A 22,883-nucleotide genomic window follows, 5' to 3' on the forward strand; every position below is an offset into this window, starting at 1 on the left:
CAAATTCCATATTCAACTATACTAATATACTACCCAAGTACCTGAATAAAATATCCACTACTCAAATTACTTCATATTTATACTATAGTCATTTTCAACACTAATCCTTTATGGGTTCCGGAGTGGTGTGCTACTCGCCAGAAAAGCGATTCAACACCCATCAGGGGTAACAAGTGCTATATGAATGCAAATCTTTCTTCCCCTTTTATCCCTCTTCTATCCTTCTCACTCCAAGTAACTGACTAATAGCGACCACTGAAATTACTTCATATTTCACCATATTAATTAACCACTAATTCTTTATAGGCGTCCTGAATAGCGTGCGTCAACAAGCGCTATATAAATACAAACCTTTGTCCTCCTCTATCCTTCTGATATCATTCCAAATCCAAATAACTGACTAACCTATCCACCACTTAAAATGTACTTGTATGTTTCACTATGCTAATTCAACACTAATCCTCTATGGGTCCCGAAGTAGCGTGCTACTCGCCGAAAAAGCGCTTTGACGCATCGTATGGGGTAGTAAGCGCTATATAAATGCAATTACAATACAATACAATTGCCGCTTGACTAGTGGAAAAGTAATTGCTCTTAAAGAGTACAGTATTTTGCTGAATGTTGAAAGTTTTAAGGAACAGGCTGCAGTGTTTCGTTTGCTGCTGTAAAGCAAAATTGAATACTTTATGGAATGCACCCGCACCCCATGAACAGCACTGAGCCCTAAGACCCACACGAAGCGCACCTCCACCCCCCTGCCCCTCACATCCTTAGGCAGTGTTGACTCAACTCTGCTTTCGGCACTTCTGAGACAATATTATATTTGGATTCAGGCTGCGCGAAGGAAATAACAGCATTGAGGCTATTTCCCAACCACTGCTTCTACCACGTGGCTCACAGCACTTCGCAGTGCCATGAATTGTGGGAATTGTTATCTGCCAAGACTAATGGTAATCATTTAATCGAACTCAAAAAGTTGAACAGTAGCCAGGAGTAGAGCTGGCGCTAAGTCTGTTGTATAATGGTAGCGCTTGGATGCTGGTGTTTTAAGTGTATTGATCCATTAATGCACAGATCTCAGCAGCAGGCATTTATCCCACTGAGCAATTTTCTTGGTTCTTCGCGATCAAACGTACTCACATTGTAGTTGGGCGGTTGTATGACGTTACAACGCATACGTTTACAACACATGCCTTTACAACACATTTTTCACATTGCAACATCCTTTACAACGCATTCCATTACATCGCATGACTCGACATCGCATTTTAAGAAACTACCTTTACAACGCATTCCATTACATCGCATACTACCTTTACAACGCATACCATTACAACACATACCATTACATTGCATGTATGGTAAGTATTGGATAGAGTAGGGGTAAAAATTACTATTCTAACTCCAGGGGGTGCAATAGTAGGGTAAGTGTTGGATAGTGTAGGGGTAAAAATTACTATTCTAACTCCTGGGGGTGCAACAGTAGGGAAAGTGTTGGATAGTGTAGGGGTAAACATTACTATTCTAACTCCAGGGGGTGCAACAGTAGGGCAAGTGTTGGATAGTGTAGGGGTAAAAATTACTTTTCTAACTCCAGGGGGTGCAACAGTAGGGCAAGTGTTGGATAGTGTAAGGGTACTATGCGTTGTAATGGCATGCATTGTTATGGTATGCATTGTAATGACTGTGCTGTAATGGTATGCGTTGTAGTGTCATGCGATGTAATGGTTGCGTTGTAATGGCATGCGATGTAAGGGATGTTGCGAAGTAATGACTGCGTTCTACTGGTAGTGCGATGTAAAAGTTGCGTTGTAAAGGTTGTTTCCCAGTTGGGCGTCGCTTGACATGGAGCTCGGTGGTATCAATTTACACACTAATCAGCCCCTTTTAAGTTCGCGATTCTGTAGCAGCGCCTTGGGTTTTGATCTGAAGAGATCAGGCATCTGTGCAGCACAGCCAGAGCACGCCCAGACAATACGCTGTACACCTGTTTTGGAAAGACGGAGATCTAAGAATGCCAGCCAGTTTTAAATAAGTCTCTTTTCTACGTGTAGTGAAGGAATGAAGGGCCCGCCCCATCTCCATCTCTGAGTCCTAATGTGCACTGCCAACAACCCTCAAAGAGGCTGCATTAAATTGGTGATATGAGGCCCAGTCTTTTTCGTTTTAAAGATTTTCGTTGCAATGCTTTATTCGTTGCAAAATCCAGCGCTGTAATGCCTGCGTCGGGATTCAGACTTCATTGTAAAATACGTTTCCCACCAAACCACCCGATAAATACAAGGCACTCCTGAGAAAAAAGGTATTGCAACTCGTGCATGACTCTTGAGTCTGAACCAACTTGCAAGCCCAGTGGCGGCCAGTCTAGATGCTGGTATTGTGTCTAACTCGCTACTTGTAAGTAGCTCCTGATTTGCAAGTTTCAGCCAGTGGATTAGAAAACGCACAGGCCAATCAGAACACTAACCTGAGTGCCTGGCTTTGCTTGGAATGCAGGAGGGAGGGTGCAAGTGGTAGGGTCCATCCCAATCCACCACCGACGGACAATCCCCACTGTACATGGTCTTCAGCTGCCCCACAACCTCTCTGCACAGTCTTAGGTTAGGCGCAGCAAGCGCTTAGAGGTTGCTCAGCGGGGAGGTAGACTCTGCCCAAGATCTGCTGCAAACATAAGTCCATGCACAGTGGTAGTTGGATAGCAGGGGCTGGATGAGCGATAGACCTTGCCGTTGGCCCAACTCCTTGCGCCTAAACTTAACCCATGCACAGCGGTAGGAGTTGGCTGTTAAGAACATCCTTAAAAGCAAGGAAATTCACTGAAAAAAGCACATTAAAAACTGAGTTATATTTCTTTCTCAAAGTCCTTAAGTCACTGAAAGTGCCTGTTGTGGTTATGAATGAACAGAACACAGGCCTGCCATGCACAAAACACCTATTGGACAATGGCACAGGTACACAAGATCAATTAAGAGGAAAACAATGTGGGGGATGCCATGAATTAATGTACTGTATTTCAACATTTATACAGCACTAATTACCCTTATGTGGGGGAACTCAAGCACTTGTCTCCATGAGTAGCGCACTGAACCATGTAGCGAGTATGGTTGGAAGTATGTTGTCTTATTTCGAGAGGAGTGGTCACTGGTTAGAGGCGGCAGACCTGGAAGCAGAGGATGGCCCGGGACCAGGGTTGAATTCCCGAAGCGGCAGGGTCAGTGGACTCGATAATTCTCGCCTTGGTGCCTACTCTAACCAGGGGTCACACTCGGCAACTCTGGGCATTAGCTTGCCTCATCTCTACAACAGCCCCCTGCCAACGCAGGGGATGCCTGGTTTGACCTTGGAGATACCCATAGGGAACATCTCACAGGGAAAGCCAGGACGGGTTCCCCAGCGGTCTATAGCGCCAGGACGCGTCTGGGTAGCATTGCGCTTTACAAGACACACACGTTTACAGTTTTTTAATCCCATGTGAGAAGTGCTTCGATGTCATGTGTGATAACCTCCGAGGTGCGGTTGCTCAGTGCTTAGCAATGGATGAAGAGGTATGAGAGATAAGAGCAAGATTATGTTTTTCAGTAAGCTGTAAGCTTTGAGCCGCACTGTAGGCCCCTCTATGGCATTTTTTATGACCACAGCCCACTTAGCTGTTCCAAGGGTGTCCATTCTGACTGAATTTCATAGGTTGGAAGGAGAAATGTTGAGGGATCTGCTGGGATGGACCTCGTTAATATCATCTCACATCTGATTGTCATTATGAGAAGTCAAGAAGTGGTCGTGTAATGTAGGTTTAAGGCACATGAGCGGTGGACTAGACTAAAGTCCTACATCGGCCAGCAGCATGTGGCATATCTCTCTAATTATTCTTTGCCTGTTCAGTTGGTGATGGGTGGGCAAGACCCAGAGCCTTTTTATCTTATGTGAGTGCACAAGTGATGAGCGATATAAGTGAATAATTACGCAGCCTCTATGAGCTACAAATGAATGCCTGACTGCTGAGTGTTATGGTATTACAATTAGGGTAGACTAGGGCATTTATTTATTGTATTGTACTCTAATTCCATGTATATAGTGGTTACTACCCATGATGAGACATTGAAGCGCTTTATGGCAAGCGGCATGCTGCTCCGGGTCCCAAGATTAATGATTTTGTCTTCTTCGGTAGTTAATGTTAGTTGAGATTAGTCTTGTGCCCTTAAATCAGCTGTTGCATGCATTTACTCCAATTTCTACGTGTTAGATTAAATTAATAGGAGTTATGTGCAATATTTAGTTCAAGTGGAGTAGTCTGAGCTCAACGGGAGAAGGTGTGCAGAGGATTTTTTTTATTTTTTTGCTGAGTTTTATATAGTGCGAACTTGACCCGAATCAGGTATCAGAGCGCTTTACATAGCACCAGTTACGTTACATAAGGACACATTCATTTTTGTTAAGCACGGGGAGATTAAGATTTGCCCAGAATCACAGGATGTTCAGCTTCATTGCCGAGACTCGAACCCAGTTCCCCAGATTCGAGGTCGACCGCCCTAGCCGTTAGGCCAGGGGAGATTTGTTTGGAAGTAAAGGAGAGGCAACAATTTGAGGTTTTGAGTCAGAGTCAAATTTCATGAGAATATAGAGAAGGCCCTTTTGAGACTCAAAGCAACAAATGTAAAATGTAGAACTACAGAATGAAACATCAACCGCAACTGAGATCGGGCTACACCAGATACCCTGTAACGCAAGCTCTCCTAAATTGTCTGTCCATAGGCCTCAAGCCGCCTCAGCAGGGTGAAATGTGGAGGATGAAACTCTTGCAAGGAGAAACTACAGAAGAAAAGTCTCCACCCTGCCCCACTGGCCACTGTGCCTCACATTTTAAAGCGTCTCAGTAGGGGGGGAGATAAAAATACCAGATCCTTCAAAATCTCTAAGCTAAAGCATATGAACACAAGAGACTATAGAGTGTGCCCCTGCTGGTAAAAGTTTGGCCTTGTTTAAATTCAGGGCCTCATTTATGAAAAGTGGTGCATCGCTGGGCAAAAAACTGCGATGCAACACTTTTCATAGCGACATCCTTGCGACACCATGGATGTGCCTTATTTACACTATGGAGCTCCATGGTGCAAGGACTTAACAGATACTTCAGGAATCCTGACATATCTGGTGGCACATTACTGGAGTGTGTCGGATAACTGACACAACTCTAGCAATGTGTCATTACACATGGGCAAGTCCCATGTGAAAAACCCTGCATCCCCCCTTACGCCTGCTTGAAGCAGGCGTATGGATTGTGACGGAGTCAAGTCGTAGGAGTGGCGCAGTGGAATCTCTTATATTTCACTGCACCAATTATACAAGGCTTTTCTATGGGGGAACACCCACCTAGCATATATTATACCTCACGCAGGCATAATGTAGAGCAGGCCTGTACAAAGTGACGCATCTGCCTAGATGCATCACTTTGTAAATAGGATGCAGTGTGGCGCATTGATTAGGCCGCCGCAGAATCACTGAAAAGGGATTCAATGGCAGCCAAGGCCTTCTTAAATGAGGCTCTCAGTATTTAAACACAGCGTATGTGCTCAAATACATGCACCACAACTTTAACCAAAAAATGCAAAATACCCTGTTCTCATTCAGATCAGCAAGACCTGATATCCAAGTGAGGTGAGGAAAACAGCATAGAGTCTCTTACATTGGCCTTTGGGCCCAATTCAGAATTTTCCAAATGGTTATTGGGAGCCATGTAGGATAATGATGTTTTGTTATTTGCTTTCTTCAGTTTTTTAGAAGATAGTATTCTCTCACAGGATGTGAATATAGTTTTTTTTTGTTTTGATAAAATATGGTAACACAAGAGCTCAACTGGTACCTAGAATGTCTGTGGCACCCAGTCCTAATTCACACTCGAGTGTTTAAAGTTACCCTTTGGCCAGCCTATTTGGGGACTGCAAGAGCAAAGGACAAAAAACAGAGGCATATGTACAAGCCCCTGTCACCACCACAGTGTCACTTTTTCCAACTTTGTGGTGGCGATAGGGGCTTAGCCTTATTTCAAGGCAGCGTTAAGCCACTTAAAATGGCTTAACGCTGCCTCGGAAATAAGGCCCCTTTCACGCTATGGTTAGTGTGAAAGGGGTGAGCAGTGGGTGTTAGAGTGGGCATTCCACTGAAACACCCATTGATTTTGATGCTGCCCCTCTGTACAAAGGCAGCATACATAGGAGGCAGCGCCAAAATTAAGACCAGGGAGAACCTAGTCTTAACTTGGTGAAACGAGGTGAAATGCATTACTTCTCCTCATTTGTGATTTTTCCATGTGTGCTGACTTTTGCAGGACACAGGGAAAAAAGCAAACTGCTATGGATTGTTTATGTACAGGGTCCCCCCTGTACATAAACAATCTCTAAATAAAATGCCAACATTAAAGTGACAAAATGCCATTTTAGGATTGTTTATGTACAGGAAGGGACATTTTCCTACACATAAACAATCCTCCCCTGCACGCAGACACCCTTGCACTATGGTGCAAGGGTGCCTGCATTGGCCCTACACTGCTAAGTGTAGCTCCAGTGCAGGGCGAAACACAAGGCTGCACCATATTGTTGTAAATATGGTGCAGCCTTGCATTTTAGAAGTGGCAGAGTGAGGCGTTAAGCCATGACAGCTAACGCCTCACCACTTCCTTGTACATATGCCCTAAAGTGTCTCATGTAGATAGATGAGACTAGGACCATATTGTTGTAAATATGGTGCAGCCTTGTATTTTAGAAATGGCGGAGTGAGGCATTAAGCCATGACAGCTAACGCCTCATCACTTCCTTGTACATATGCCCCAAAGTGTCTCATGTAGATAGAGGAGAGTAGGAAGAGCACCAATTCAACTCCATAAAGACGACAAGGGTTCAACACCTCGAGCAGGTGACACTTTTTGAAGGTGGCCTTTGAAGTGCTGCAGAACTCACCCACACATTTTCTGTTACAGCTAATGGTTGGAGCCAAGATAAGTATTTTCTTGTAAACTCTGCATCGACCTACAGGATGTACATCAAATAACCAGTTTGTGTGTCAGTGAACTGTGACTACCAGGTACCCGTACTTTTTGCGTATAATATGTCCGTACCTTTTGCGTATAATTTGTGTTGAATATTCTTCAATTCTAGCTTCTGCTGTGTTGCAGAAACACAACACTACAAAAGGGCAACATCTGTGGTAATAACTCTCATAGGTGCCAAGTTCATTGTTTTTATGAATTTGAGCCAGAACCATAACTCAGGTTTAAACTGTGTTTTTTCAGTGAAAAACAACAGTGATTTCAAAGCTTGTATATCACAGAAATGAGGTCTAACTGTGAATTATTTCCCGTAATTCACAGTGCTGAATTCATTGATAGGATATTTAGCTTACCTTAATGAATAGAATAGTGAAACACATCATTTCATCATTTTTCAGTTCTAGTAAATAAAACAATTCTCAATAATAGTGCTACTAATTGACAGATTATTCACGAAAGAGAAGCTCACCCTTGAAGAGCTGTCCTTAATACAAGCATCTACCAATGAACCTTTCCCACTGTGTGAAAATAAACACTTAAATAGAGAACCCTATGAGCAACAAGCACTGGCGTTGCCAATAGGTCTCGCAGTAGGAAAGTTGAAGCTATTGGTTTTTGTAAATGACATTTTATATTTATGTTTAGTGATTTACAATGCCAATAATTTTAACTTTAGCAAATGTGACACTTATAGCATTTGTAATGCCACATGTTTTGTATTTACGTGACTTAGATGTATATATCTTAGTAATATAAATGTTTTTTTTGTCAATTAATTAATATTGAAATAAAAGTTATTTATAATGTATAATGGCAATATTGTAAACTTTCCTAAATACCTCTTGTGAATATTATGTTCAGTGTCTTATTTGGTGAAGAATATCTAAGATTAGAAGTGAAATCTTAAAAAAATGTTGTGGCATTTGTAATAAAGTTTGAAACATTGAGCGAAGATTTTATAAATAGTTGTTGAATTTTTGCATGGATTGATGCTGTGGTGGTGCGGATAGATGTTGTTGTTGCCTGTGTGTGCGCAGTGCCGGTGTGTGTATGCAGTGCCTGTGTGTGCGCAGTGCGCTGTGTGCACTGTGAGTGAGGGCTGTGTGCACTGTGAGTGAGGCCTGTGTTCAGTGTGAGTGAGGCCTGTGTGCACTGAGTGAGGGCTGTGTGCACTGTGAGTTAGGGCTGTGTGCACTGAGAGTGTGCAGTATGCACTGATTGTGGACTGTGTGCAGTGTGATTGAAGGCTGTGTGCACTGAGTGAGGCCTGTGTGCAGTGTGAGTGAGGCCTGTGTGCAGTGTGAGTGAGGGCTGTGTGCACTGAGTGAGGGCTGTTTGCACTGAGTAACGCCTGTGTGCAGTGTGAGTGAGGCCTGTGTGCAGTGCGAGTGAGAGCTGTGTGCACTGAGTGAGGGCTGTGTGCACTGAGTGAGGGCTGTGTGCACTGAGTAACGCCTGTGTGCAGTGTGAGTGAGGCCTGTGTGCAGTGCGAGTGAGAGCTGTGTGCACTAAGTGAGGGCTGTGTGCACTGTGAGTTAGGGCTGTGTGCACTGAGTGTGTGCAGTATGCACTGATTGCGGACTGTGTGCAGTGTGATTGAGGCCTGTGTGCACTGAGTGAGGCCTGTGTGCAGTGTGAGTGAGCTATTGGCATTCTAAATGACAATGCCTTTTATTTATGTGTTTAAAAAAACCTGCAATAATAGAAGGTATTGTCATTTACAATACCAATAGGTCAAAGTTTCTAAAATGCGAGACCTATTGCACTGCAAATGCTTGTTTAAATTGTATTTACCATCCCGTTTCCAAACCGCAAACGCACACCCCCCTCCCCACACACCTCCACCCCCATCATGCCAGCCACAACTGGTTGTTTCTAATTCTAAGTATTACTTGCAAGGTGGAGTTGGTGTAGAAATAGTTGCCACTTGATTGGTTCATAAACTTTATGATTGATGCCGATTATCACTGCTTGGGGTGGTGATGACGTATCGTAAACAGATTTCGCTGGAAAGTAAGAATCACATTGCATGCTGGGATATTGAGTACGGAACATCCATTGGGGATGAAAACGCTTAATTTAAATACACAATGCACTTTGTTTTACTGTGGGGCACGAGGCGGACGTTGGTGTACGTTTTCGAGCCAGTCACATTGGGTGGCTTGGATTTATTTCTGACATTGCGCTTCAGGAAGGATGGGTACATGTCTACATTTTAATCACTTACACAGCTGTATTAATCTTTCCTTACATTGGCCTTTTGGGAGTGTCACTACTGTTTAACTGATTCGTCTTCATGCTGAAAAAAAAAAAGCCTGAGAGAAGCGGCAGCCGGATTAGTTAGGTTTGAAAGGAAATAGGTTTCCTCGGATCTCAGCTGGGGTCTGCAGCCTCAGAGCAAGGTAGATGTGCTGCTTGGCAATGCATTGTCATTGGTCAGCAGGAGGCGCAGGCAAGTAGCCGTCGGGGTGCCCACGAGCTCTATCCACAGGGCACTGCTGTGCGGGGGTTTGGTGTATAGTACCGTGCCTACAATGGCTGGGCAGGGGTCTGTGGTTCTGCAACAGAAATCTTAGCGTATCAACTGTTTCCCTTCTCCCACAAGCACTCTCCCAGCTGGCCACTTGAAGTACAAACCAAGACAGGGAGAAGCGACACTTAGAACTGAAGCACACTGCTCTCCAGTATACACACGAAATGTAAACAAACAAAATCCATAAACAGAATACCGCCATACAGTGGAAAACACACGCACACAACATGCTCACAGCGTCTGCCGACAAAAAACGCATTGACACATAAACTGAAGTTTTCACAAACTGTCACAAACAGTATGCACATAAATACATTTGTGAACAAATATACACAGAATCGGTAACACTAACAGAAAGGAACAGCCACAAGGGCCATGAGGTACCAGAAGCCGAAGGCCAAGTTCTACAAAAAAACAAAGCGCTTGGCACACGGCGTGAAACTTCAGCAGGCAGACTGCAAGGAAGTGATCGAGTCCGTGAAGGTTTGGGGGGCGGGACCGGGCAGGATGGGAAATGCTACGATTGTTAAGAGTAAAATCGCACTGTAATGCGCTGAAACTAAAAAAAAAAAACGCTATAGTCCGGAAGCAACATGGAAGCTTTGAAAGGCGGGACTGGGTGGTATGGAGACGGCCGCTATTGTTAAAAGTGAAAGCGTTTAAAATGTTATCTGCTTATACACAGCGTGAAACTTTAGCAGGCAGACTGCAAGGAAGTGATCGAGTCCGTGAAGGTTTGGAGGGCGGGACCGGGCAGGATGGGAAATGCTACGATTGTTAAGAGTAAAATCACACTGTAATGCGCTGAAACTAAAAAAAAAAAAACGCTAACGTCCGGAAGCAACATGGAAGCTTTGAAAGGCGGGACTGGGTGGTATGGAGACGGCCGCTATTGTTAAAAGTGAAAGCGTTTAAAATGTTATCTGCTTATATTCACTGCTTATGTACTGACAAGAGGAAATAATAGCAGCTTTATGTGATTTCCCTCATGAGCGAGGAGGGGGTGCGAGGGATGAGTGAGGATGGTGCGAGGGATGAGTGAGGATGGGGTAGCAGGGGAGGGAACATGGCCTGGGGGAAGCTGGCTGGGGAGGGGGAGGAGAAATTCAAGTAAGGCTGTGTGCCGGGAGAGAGAGGGGAGGTGCTGGAGCTGGGGAACAGATGGCCGTGAAAGTTTATGGTCCAAAAGCGCGTGCCTGTGGCCACATGAACTCGAAGAAAACCACACCAAAATACCCTTGGTTTGACGAGTATTTTGAGCACTTGAATTCTCTCCATTTTCCATTCCTTCGGAATGGAAAAGGCGAGACCTAAAAAGTTACCCTGGCCCACACTACACTTTATTTTCTGACTTTATATAAGCTTATTCAACATTCTCCTCAGTGTGAATGTACTGCAAAACAAAACACATTTTAAAACGCATGTTTTTAATTTCCTTTCAATGTGCTTTGCATTTAAAATTTGATTTGTAAAAAATTCACATTGTTGCATAAAACACATTTTAAATATTAGCACATTGTCAAAAGCACGTCTCAAAAAAATGATAGCCGCAACTGCAGTCCCAGGAAATCAATGAATGCTAGATGATGTTTAAATGCTCCAAATCTTTCTAAACATTACTAAAATCAATTAATCAATCATGTAATGTAAAAAGCAGATCACCCGTAAAATGTGTAACATGTGCAACATGACATCAGTTGACATTTATAAACCACTTGGCCTTTGGCCTCCTGGTTTGAAATGTCATCAATACACATCAATGTCATTTTAGGACCGTATTGCACAGTTACACGTAATGTGTTCTATATAGATGTATACCTCCAAACAATGTTTTTGCAGGCTTGGAGTGCTACATAAATTGTCCACATTAGTCTTTCTTCCAAATCAGGCAAGTTTGGTTCCCATGACTAATCCACATTTGTATTCATAACATCATCTCCAACTGAAATGGTTTTTTTTACAAGCGTATAAAAAAAATACAATTCGAACTACAATTCTACATTCTTTTTCATATCCAGGCTAAAAATCTGACTAGCTATGGGGAAAAAGCTTGCCTTGATTGGAAAAAACTCAACAGAAACAATGATAAGTCTGCTGTCATTGTAATGTGTTTTTTAAATGTGACAACACGTGGCGCCACCCTGCATAAGGCTCGTGTGGTGAACCGAAATCACAAATGCATGAATTGGTTTCATAATTTGCAAGAAATATATCATCATTTCAACAAATGTGCAGTAAATGTGTTCATCTCTGATTTCCCCTCAATAACTAAGTTGACTCCAAACATTGTATTGATGTTGAATAATCAAAACAGAGGGGCATATTTACAAAAAAATGTCGGAGCGCGGTGCTATGCCGAATTTATTCACAAGAGTATGGTGCACCCCTGTTTTTCCCTAGCGCTGGCACAAAAAAAGCTGCCTAGCGCCAGCACAGGCCCCCTGCCACCTTATGGCGCAGTCGGGGTGATTATTTATGTGCATTAAGGGACACCTTCCTGCAAATAAACAATCAATAATGCTGATTTGCTCTTTCGATGTGTGCTGTAGAATGCTGCACAGATGGAAAGTGCAAAAGACAAGGAGGAATAAATAATCTTTCCTTATATCGCCATTCTAGGACCAGGTATCCCCTGGTGTTAGTTTTTGGTGCGGCCTCAGCCTTGTAAATCTGGGGCTGCGTCAAAAAGCGATGGGTCTTGCAGTGGAACGCCCAATGCAATACTTATTGCAGGCCCCTCTGCCGCAGAGGACTGAGGCGGAAAGGGACATAATTACTGGGTGGCCTTCAACCACGTTAAATGGCTTAGCGCCACCTTGTAAATATGGGAAATGGCACTACGCCACCGGAGTGTGAAAAAAAGGGACGATTAGGTGGTGATAGGGGCTTGTAAATATGCCCCACACTGTTTAACTTAATCATTGTCTTAGGGCCCGATGTAGGTAAATGCGATTTTCCGATTTCAAAATACCGAGGCGGGCCGAATCGGTATTCTGAAATCGGAAAACGAGATGTAGGAAAAAAAAACGAATGAAAACCGATTCGGTCGGCATCGGTAATGAGATTCGGTACGTTCCGATTCAGCTCGGTCCGAATCGGAAATTACCGAATCGGCCAACAACGAATCGGAAAACACCGAATCGGCTACCACCGATTCGGATATTTCCGATTCGGCGAATACCGATTCGGTAAAAGCCGATTCGGTAAAAACCGAATCGGCAATCATAGACCCATGGCGAAAAAGCCCATAGGAATGCATTGCATGAACCGATTCGGCTTTTACCGATTCGGATAATACCGAATCGGATTTTACCGAATCGGATTTTACCGAATCGGTAAAAGCCGACTCGGCAATAGGCGATTCAGCCAATGAGGTGGCTCCCCCTCCCCCACCCAAACAGGGAGTGGCAACCCTGGCAGGTGCAGACAATTAAGAAGTTTCTAGAAGTTTCTGGAAAGCCTGCCTGAGCCCAACACACAGTTAGCAGCAGTGGGAGAAGGAGGTTGCAGACTGAACAGCAGAAAATGGAAGATCAGGCAGGAAGCCAGAAGTCCTCCCAAAAGAGGAAGCCCAAATTCACCACCACAGAACTTCAGGTGCTGGTTGAGGAGGTGGTGAGGGTGCACCGCCAGCTCTTTGGCAAGCTGTCCCTCAACGTGCCAGACAGCACCAAGAGGAGATTGTGGGCCGACATCGCCCAGAAGGTCAATGCTGCTGGAGTCACCCCCAGGTCCATTGAGGAACTTAAGAAAAGGTTTTACGACCTCCGCAGCCTCACGAAGAGGAAGCTGGCCGACCTCCAAAGGCAGGCTGGACACACCGGAGGAGGCAAGAACCCGGCGCCACCCCTCACCGAGCTGGAGGAAATTGTCTCCAGCACCATCGAGAGGGAGAGCATCGTAGGGATCGGGACCCTGGACAGCACTGCGATGGCCACAGCTACAGGTAAGAAGCATGCGCATCATGACACACCCTACCAGACACCTCCCCATTAGACACAATGCATAGGCAAACACCAGCACTGTACTGTCACCAACATACAAGAGACAAGCATCATGGTACATGTAGTCAGCAGAAGTTAGCCAAATATGTCAGTGCAGAATCACAAGACAGGAAACAGTGTGACACGGTGTAAGGAGATGCAAGAACATGTGGAATGCCATAATTGTACTGACTGTAATACATCGGCACTCAGTTTACAAATGCTTCTTTGTACCTAGGGGCACCATCAGGCAGCACCACTGTGGCAGCAGAGGGAGCTTCGACATCAAATACTGCAGTGGCAGGGCCGAGCACCAGCCAGCCTGGCCAGGAGGAGGAGGATGAGGATGAGGAAGGAGACACCCCAGGGCTTGGAATGGAGGGAGTCCTGGTGATTGATTTCCAGGCAGTGCACTCCCCAGTACTGCCCAGCTCACCCCCCTTGCAATTTTCACCATACAACTCCCCTACAAGGCAGACCATTCCGCCGACAACAGCTCCTGCCACAACCGTGGCCTTGCCACCCGTCCAACCTGTCGTGGGAGCAGGGGCTCCGGGACCGGCCAGCACCACACCACCACCAGTGGCACCCCAGCCCACTCAGCAGGCCGGAGGCAGCAGTGCCAGACGCCGTGCCACCACCACCACCACTGCTGCACCAGCACGGGAGGGCAGTGTGTTCCTGGGCCTGGAGGGCCAGATGGTAAAAATCCAGCGCCAACAGGCCAAATCCACCATGGCCTGCCAACGCCAGCTCCTGCAGCACAACCTGCAGATGGGGGAGTTGGTGAAGGGTTTCCAGGCTGTTGTGGACAGCAACAAGGAGGTGGCAGCAGGGTTGGGCAGGCTGACCACTGCCATCACCCACTCCTCTGCCAGGCAGGAGGAGCATGAGGTTGCGCGCAGGAGGGATGCCCGGGTGCTCAACCGGGCCATGGCCCGCCTTGCAGCGGCGACCGCACAGCTGTGCCATCGCAGCTCAAATCAGGAATCGGCGCTCAGTCAGCATACAGCTGAGCTGACTAGGGGGATGGCCAGGATCACCACGGCCATGGAGGCCATGTTAATATCAAACGCCGCCTCCAATCCTGCCCTGGACCTGGGTGATGCTGGAGACAGCAGCAGCCGCAGCAGCCCGGCCAGCGCTGCATCAGAGCCAAGGAGGAGCACCAGGCGATCCGCTGATGCTGCTGGCCATTCGGAGGGGGCAGAGGGACACCCCAGTGGGTCTGGAAAGCGGGCCAAAAAATAGGCTGGCAAGGGGGGATGAGCAAACCAGAACCCTGGACTTTATTTGAGTTAACAATCTCCATTATTTGATGCACATCAGTGCTGTAACTGTGGTGCATCATTATTAAAACTTTTTTTTTCCAAGCAACATTTAGCTGTCTTTGCATCTGTACTCAGTCAGAAATAGTTCTCAGTGATCTCCTCACGTCTGTATCTGCCATCACATGGCGTACACACCCCAGCTGGCTGTGTCAGTGGCACAGCTTCGTCGTCGTCATAGTCCTCGTAGTCAGACAACTCCACCTCAGTGCCCTTCTTGACCGCAAGGTTGTGTAACATTGCACATACAGCTATGATCTTGCAGCAGGTGATGGGGGTATACTGCCTTGCACCTCCACTCTTGTGCAGGCATCTGAATCTACTTTTCCAGATGCCAAAGGTCCGTTCAACAACATTCCTGGTGCGTATGTGGGCCCGGTTATACCTCCTTTGGCTGGGTGTGGAGGGGTTGAGGTAGGGGGTGAGTATGAATGAGCGGAGGGCATATGCACTGTCGCCTGGAAGAGAAAGGGGTCACATTAGACACATGCATACATGTATTACACCTACCTACTATGTGTTATGGGGGTCTGATGATGTGGCTCACCTAGGAGGTATCCTTCTCCAAAATCGCCAGCCATCAGCCGTGCATATATGCCGCTCTGTTGGAATATATATGAGTCATGGGTACTTCCTGGAAATTTTGCTACCAGGTCTGTGATGGTGCACTTGGCATTGCAGATCACCTGCACGTTGATGGTGTGTGTAGATTTCCGATTGCGGTATATGTATTCGGTGTCCGCTGGTGGGCAAATCGGAATATGCGTGCCATCTATGCAACCGATGACTTGGGGAAAGTGTGCCATCTGGTAGAAGTCCGCTTTGGTTTGTAGCAGTTCTGCGTGGGTTGCAGGGAATGAGATGTATTGGTCCATCCTGTCTATCATGGCGTCAAGGAATATGTGGAAGAACCTTGACAGGCTGCTCTGGCTCACCCCTCCTGCTGCTGCTACTCCACTTTGATAGCTGCCAGACGCTACCAGGTGTAGGCTGCATAGCACCTGGACGTGCGCAGGGATGGCGTGTGCCCTTGGGGTGTGGTGGTCCAAGTATGGCTTAAGGTCCCTGATGAGCTCAAGTATGGTGTCAGAGTCCAGCCTGTATCTCTGTAGGATCTCAGCCTCAGTGAGCATGAACAGGGTTATCCTCTGTCTGTAGACCTGTTCATTTCTTAGCCATTCCCTCTGTCCTTCCTGCTGTAGCCGTAGCCGCCTCGCAATGACATAGAAAGCTGCCATCCTGCAAGTTGCAATGCATTTTGGGACTGTTTATATGGGTTGGAGTTGGTTACCACCTGATTGCAATCCATGGTAAATACCGAGTGAATTCTACCGATTTTGAGCCGATTTCGGTGTTTCTGTGCCTCCCTACATCTCCCCAACTGTCGGAATCGGGGAATTTCCCGATCGGAGATTCATACGAATCGGCATGTTTTCCGATTCGGATCATGTCCGAATCGGTATTTTTTCCGATTCGGTACATGGACCGAATCGGTGATTTTCCGAATCGGTGTCACTAACGAATCGGTAGTAGGACCGAATCGGTGATTTTCCGAATCGGTGTCACTAACGAATCGGTAGTAGGACCGAATCGGTGATTTTCCGAATCGGTGTCACTAACGAATCGGTAGTAGGACCGAATCGGTGATTTTCCGATTCGGTGTCACTAACGATTCGGTACATGGACCGATTCGGTCTTTGTAACCGAATCGGTGTTTTTCCGATTCGTTACATATCCGATTTTCGGTATGTACGTATCGGATTCTTTCACATTCGGTACACATTCCGAATCGGTTTTCTATCCGATTCGTTCTGTTTTTGGTTCCCTACATCTCGATGGTTGTTTCCCGATCGGTAAGGGCCAAAAATCGGTATTTTCGGCCGATACCGATCGGTAAAGCCCTACCTACATCGGGCCCTTAGTTCGGTCAGCATTCTCTAAGTGAACAGTGAATAAATCCTAATCATTCACTTTTACGATCTGCAATGTGGTATTAGATGGACACTGAAAACAGCAGCTTCAAAATTTCTCACTTTTGAAACAATATATATGGTTCTTGAACACCTCCCCATTGACTGACTCAATGGAAATAGTTTCTCTCTCCAGCTACAGACACCAAACAGTCCGCTACATTATTCAGTGGCATACTAATGGTCTATTGTGTGCTTACAAATGTTTATTGATAATACTGACACTTAACTGTTTTTAGTAAACCATTTTGTTGTCTGTAAATAATATATTTCATGGCAACTTAATTAATGTAAACATCTAATGTAAAAGAAATACAGAACGGCTCACTTAGAAGTATTTTAACCCAGTTTTCCAGGATTATAGGGGCATTAACAGGCACTCGATCTTCGGAAATACTGTAAATATTAGTTGGTAGAACTGCCCAACTTGATGGTCGTTATTTTGTTGACCTAAGAAGAGTGAAAGGAGCAGGATCTGGACCAGGAGAGCACAAGCAGCAAGGCTCAGCAGAGAGAAGCCTGCTTGGGGGGTCACCTGAGAAAGGTGGCCAGAAACTGTGAGGAAGTGGTAGAGCCGGTCAGTTTCACCCGATGACCAAAAGCAAAAGGGGAAAGGAGCTGCAGAGAAGCTCTCCAGGAGTGATAGTACAGCGAGCCTGTGTCGCCCCCCCATGCACACCTTCCAGGCACCACCTCTTACTTTGTGGGAACATCTGTATGGCCTTAATGCCCAAGATGGGCAAATGGTCTTATCGCTTCACCCTAGATATCACGTTTAGTGTTTAATTGATTGAGTCCCTCTTGGACAATGATTCTGAAATTAGTTGAACTTGTCATTGGTTTCCCATGATCTGTGTCTAGTGCTCTGGATAAGGGTTAACAGATTCCCACATTCCAAGATTACTGGACCCATTAACTGGACAGTGAGAATCTTTCTGATGTTGTGAAGAAGCTATTGTCATTGTGGAGAGCCATCTTTGCCACAAGTCGGGTCCCTGTCTCCTTTGATTGGATGTCTGTCGTTACAACGCATACTTTTACAACGCATACCTTTACAACGCATTTTTTACACCGCAACATCCATTACAACGCATTCCATTACAACGCATGTCATTACAACAAATTCTTTGAAACTACCTTTACAACGCATTCCACTACAACTCACTACATTTACAACGCATACCATTACAACGCATACCATTACATTGCATGTATGGTAAGTATTGGATAGTGTAGGGGTAAAAATTACTATTCTAACTCCAGGGGGGTGCAACAGTAGGGTAAATGTTGGATAGTGTAGGGGTAAAAATTACTATTCTAACTCCAGGGGGTGCAACAGTAGGGTAAGTGTTTGATAGTGTAGGTATGCGTTGTAATGGTATGCGTTGTAATGACTGCATTGTAATGACATGCGTTGTAGTGGTATGCGTTGTAGTGACATGCGTTGTAATGGTTGCGTTGTAATGGCATGCGTTGTAATGGATGTTGCGTTGTAAAAGTTTCATTGTAAAGGTAGTGCATTGTAAAAGTTGAGTTGTAAGTGTTATCTCCCCTTTGATTGGTGGATTTTTAAGCAACTTCATTTTTGGACTCGTTTTGGGGATTCTCAGCGACTGGGGTTCCGAACTAAAAAGGTATCCGTCTTTGAAACCGAGGGGAGGGGGCGGAGGAACTATTGTTAAAAGTATACCATTGCAGGTCACAGGTTTAATCCCATGCCTGGCGCCTCCACCACTCTAACTAAAGCTTGTAACCTCAGCCCTAAATAAAATACTAAATAAAGAGACACGAGGTCTGGAAGACAGCCATGGAATATTCCCCATCGGATAGCAGAGAGCCCGGGTATTTGTACTACACAGCCTTACCTACTTTGGAGCAGAGACTGTATTTGAAACTGTTTTTTGGACTAAGAAGGTACCAACACCTCATTGTTTTCTGTGTATTTGCAAAGGTTGAAATCCCTACTTTGCTATATATATATAAATAAAATCCCAATTTCTTTACACAAGAATAGTTCTGAGTCTACATTCAATTCCTTGAATGCCATTACTTTTATTGCACAATTGTGGCATTGGGTTTTGGGTCTGTGGCTCAGTGGACCCCATTCCAGATATCTGTGTTTGAGCCCTAGGTCACATGTTTTAATCCAGTCAGTCCCCTCAGCTGTTCGTCCATCAGAGGGCAATAATATCAGTACCATTGAACTAGGGACTATAAACATCTGCTACTCAGCACCAAGAAGCCCAAGGTTGATGATGCACTTTTCACATGCATGCTATGGTATGTTATTGGTGGGAGGCACTAGGAGCTAGATGTAGGTAATTGTAAATTACCGATTCGAAAATACCGAATTTTACCGATTCGGTATTTTCGAATCGGTAATTGCAATGTAGATAAATATTCGGTAAAAATTACTGAATCGTTAAGATTCGGTAATTACCGAATCGGTATTTACCGATTCGGTAACTGCCATTATACCGATTCGGTAAAATAGGGAAAAAGTCAAGGGTGGCAGGGTGTCACTTTGACACCCTGTTGCACCCCTGATTAGTGCTGGTGTGCACATGTGGCACACATACATGCCCTAAGGGCATGTATGTCTGTCATATGGCACAGGTGTAAATGCACATATTTGCTTTTACATAGGAATTCGTTATTTACCACCAACTAATAGTTGGTGGTAAATAATTAATCCTTGTAGCCCAGAAACAGTGTTTGAAGTGCTACCTACATTTCATTTACCGATTTGGTAAATACCGAATCGGTAAATGATGATTCGGTAAATACCGAATCGGTAAATACCGATTCGTTATTTACCGAATCGGTAAATGTGCCCCCTACATAGGAAAAGTCTATTACCGGTCGGTAATGGACGATTTTGGCTGTTACTGACCGGTAATAGCCTACTTACATCTGGCCCTAAGTCTCCAAGTGCTGCACCACTGCAAATATTTTGATACTGACATGGGTTCTCCTCCAACCTATTTTCCACAAATGGCCATCACAGTTGGCACAACATTGCACACCGTATTGACGATCTCAACTCAAAGGCCAATAATGAAAAGGCGCCTGAGTCCAAAACCTCTCTCCCCGCCAGAGCTGCTTTGGTACCAGTTTGACGCAGTGCAGGAGGCTGCAGACTGGCGCCAAATTCACACATTAGAGGCGATTCAGTGTGCCATGTGGACTATGTACTTACCATGATAGAGTAGACAAAGCCCACAATGTTGACGGGCCACATGGGGCAGAAGCAGGACAGGATGGCAATCACCAGGTAGTCCTTGGGCTTCTCTGCATCCTGGCCATTGGCGGTGGCCGACGAGGGCTGACGGCACAAGCTGGGCCGTGGTGAGTTGGATGATACGGCATGGTGCAGGTGGGCTTGTGAGCCTGACAAGCTGGAGCGTGGGCCACCATTGGTGCTGTTGGCCCCGGCAGCCTTTAGGATGTGTGCAGGAGGTGATCGTGCCTTGGGAGAGGCGCTCACGTCGTTGGCAGAGCCTGACTTTAGGATTACGGTTTCGCCGTTCTCCTGCTTGGTGTCTCCTGGTTCCTGCTGCTCCTCCTGATGCTCCTCCTGCTTCTCCTCCTGCTTCTCCTCCTGCTTCTCCTCCTGCTGCTCCTCCTGCTTCACTGTTGTCTCTGGTGGTTCCACAACCACCACGGTGCAGGTTGGTTCCTCCTCAGGAGCACGCAGTGGCGAAGATGGCTGCTGATCCTGCACCTCTTCCTTGAAACCTTCATCCGTGCTGACAGCCATAGTGCTGCTGGGGTGGGAGGGTCTGGGGACGACAGAGGTGTTTATGGAGCCGAGAAACCACAAGGTCGGAGTTCACCTGGAATTGGAGGGAAACAGAAAAGTACAGAAGTCAATTAGAAAAAGATGCTCAAGACAGGAAGGAAGGACAAATGCAGACTTCTGACCCCAAAAATATCACTTCCCATTCAAGCCCACTACCCATTCGAGAAGTCCTGGATCATGCCCACCTGTCCATATTTATTCTGCACCCCCCCCCCCCCCAGTTAAAATATTAAAATAGGGTCAGCACTTCAAGAGTGGGCTACATCCGTTTTGATAGTTTCCACCAATCACATTTTAGAGTGGCTACATTTCATCGTGGTGCATCTTGTAGCAGGGTTTGGGCCTTTATAAAGACCTTTGAATAAGCAGCATGCTTTTTGAACTACGTAAAATAAAATAACATCTGTACATTGAGGGCTCTGGATTTATGGAACTCTGGCTGGCCTAGTTCAGGGCGCAATTTGAAACGCCCAATTTTAATGTGTTGGTTGCATGCGTGGTCTGTTCCTGCAGCCATTAAATCCATTGAGGCTGATATTAAATAGTTGTGACATAAAACTCTGCAGCGCACACACATTTATGTAAATGTGCTGCAATCGCTTTCGCGTGACAGGTCAGCAAAAAAACCCTGGGTACCAGTAGGAAGCACTGTAAATTGTTGAACCGCTGCAGTCTTTCCTCATCGTCTAACAGTAGTGCATGCATTCGGACTCCTTCGACATAGGGCCAACCCATGCCACTAGAAGGGTACTCAGCTGGTCACTCATTTTTCTTGTGCTGTCTAATGAGCGTGTTCGCTTATGTCAACGTTTTAAGGGCAACCATTTTTATTGGGTTCACCCACCACATTCAAATACACCTCAAAATCAGCGATTCCCAGGCACAATTCACCATCCTCCATAAGTTAGACAACACCCATATTGTATATAATGTTTTCAAATAGCTCTAGACAAACTCCAAAACGTCAAAAAGGCGAGTGTAAGGATTACCTATGGCTGCCATAGGAAAGGGGGGAAGCGTTGGCACATTCCTTCAGAGGTGCCTAGTGAAGAAGAAAAGTAAACCCACAATCCACTATCTTTGTCGGGCTTTTATATGTGTGAACACCCCCATCCAAGGCTACCACAGCAACTCAGTAGGCTCCACACTCCCAAGAGATCCCTCCACTCGCCTTGCAAATGCACTCCACCTCACCCCACCATCAAACAACCCCCAAACACATTTCACTGAACGAGGCATAAGGTGGTACTTTATTGGGTTTTTGTCACAAAGCGAGACCAGTATGGTCCTTATACATATAGGACATCGTTTTTTATAAAATCCCAGAACAATATAAACACATGGGCCTGCACGTTGTCCACCCACCCGCCCGCCTACCCACCATATAAGGTGGTTCTTTGGCCGGCCAACTAAATACTGGTATGCACTCTCCACATATTTTACTGCTCACTCTTCTCTCCTGGGGCCTCATTTATGAAAAGTGACGCATCGCTGCGTGAAAACAGCAATGCGTCACTTTTCACTGCGCACTCCTTGCGACACCAATGATGCGTCATATTTAATGTATGACGCATCATGTCGCAAGGACTTACAGATACGTCAGTATTTCTGACGCATCTGTAAGCGCAAAAGTGACGCATTGCTGGAGTGTGTCACAAAAGTGACGCAACTCCAGCAATCCGTCCTTTCACATGGGGCAAGCCCCATGTGAAAGGGCTTGCGTCAGTCTTACGCCTGCTGTGAGGCAGGCGCAAGGTTTTGACGCAACAGCATCCTAAAAGTGACGCAGTGAAATCTCATAGATTTCACTGCTTCACTATTACGAGGCTTTTTGCGGGGGAACACCCCCTCTGCATACATTATACCTGACGCAGGTATAATGTGGCGCAGGGGTTTAAAAAGTGACGCATCTACCTAGATGCGTCACTTTTTAAATATGGCGCAACAAGGCGCATTTTGTACGCAGCTGGTGCGTCATAAAAAGTGACGCACTGGCGGCGCAAAACTGACGCAGGGGCTCATAAATAAGGGCCCTGGTCTAGGGAAAAGCCCTTAAAGCCTTCCTGCTACCCCCATGCCTCAGCAGCATCTCAAGCTGATCGAATAGCAGCCAGTTGCTAAAAGACACTCAGACTTAAAATGATTAGAATCAAAATATGTGTATTTTACCAGTCGCTACCAAAGTTGCCGCACATAATGGGTCTCTTAAACTGAAAGAAGGGTCTAAGTTT

The 22,883-nt window shown here is 45.7% G+C and overlaps 1 protein-coding gene across 1 annotated transcript in view; it reads right to left on the reverse strand.

Annotated features, from left to right (window-relative positions):
• Window positions 1–22,883, reverse strand: part of PRRT2 (proline rich transmembrane protein 2) — a 316,113-nt gene that overhangs the window by 174,648 nt on the left and 118,582 nt on the right. Inside the window, exon 2 of the mRNA XM_086932119.1 lies at window positions 20,050–20,686. Coding sequence (XP_086788245.1) covers window positions 20,050–20,610 — 561 coding nt within the window. The 5' untranslated portion in view covers window positions 20,611–20,686. The remainder of the gene's footprint in view (window positions 1–20,049; window positions 20,687–22,883) is intronic.

Source organism: Lissotriton vulgaris, chromosome 7 (assembly GCF_964263255.1).
Source record: "Lissotriton vulgaris chromosome 7, aLisVul1.2, whole genome shotgun sequence".
In the NCBI taxonomy this organism is placed as follows: Eukaryota; Metazoa; Chordata; class Amphibia; order Caudata; family Salamandridae; genus Lissotriton; species Lissotriton vulgaris.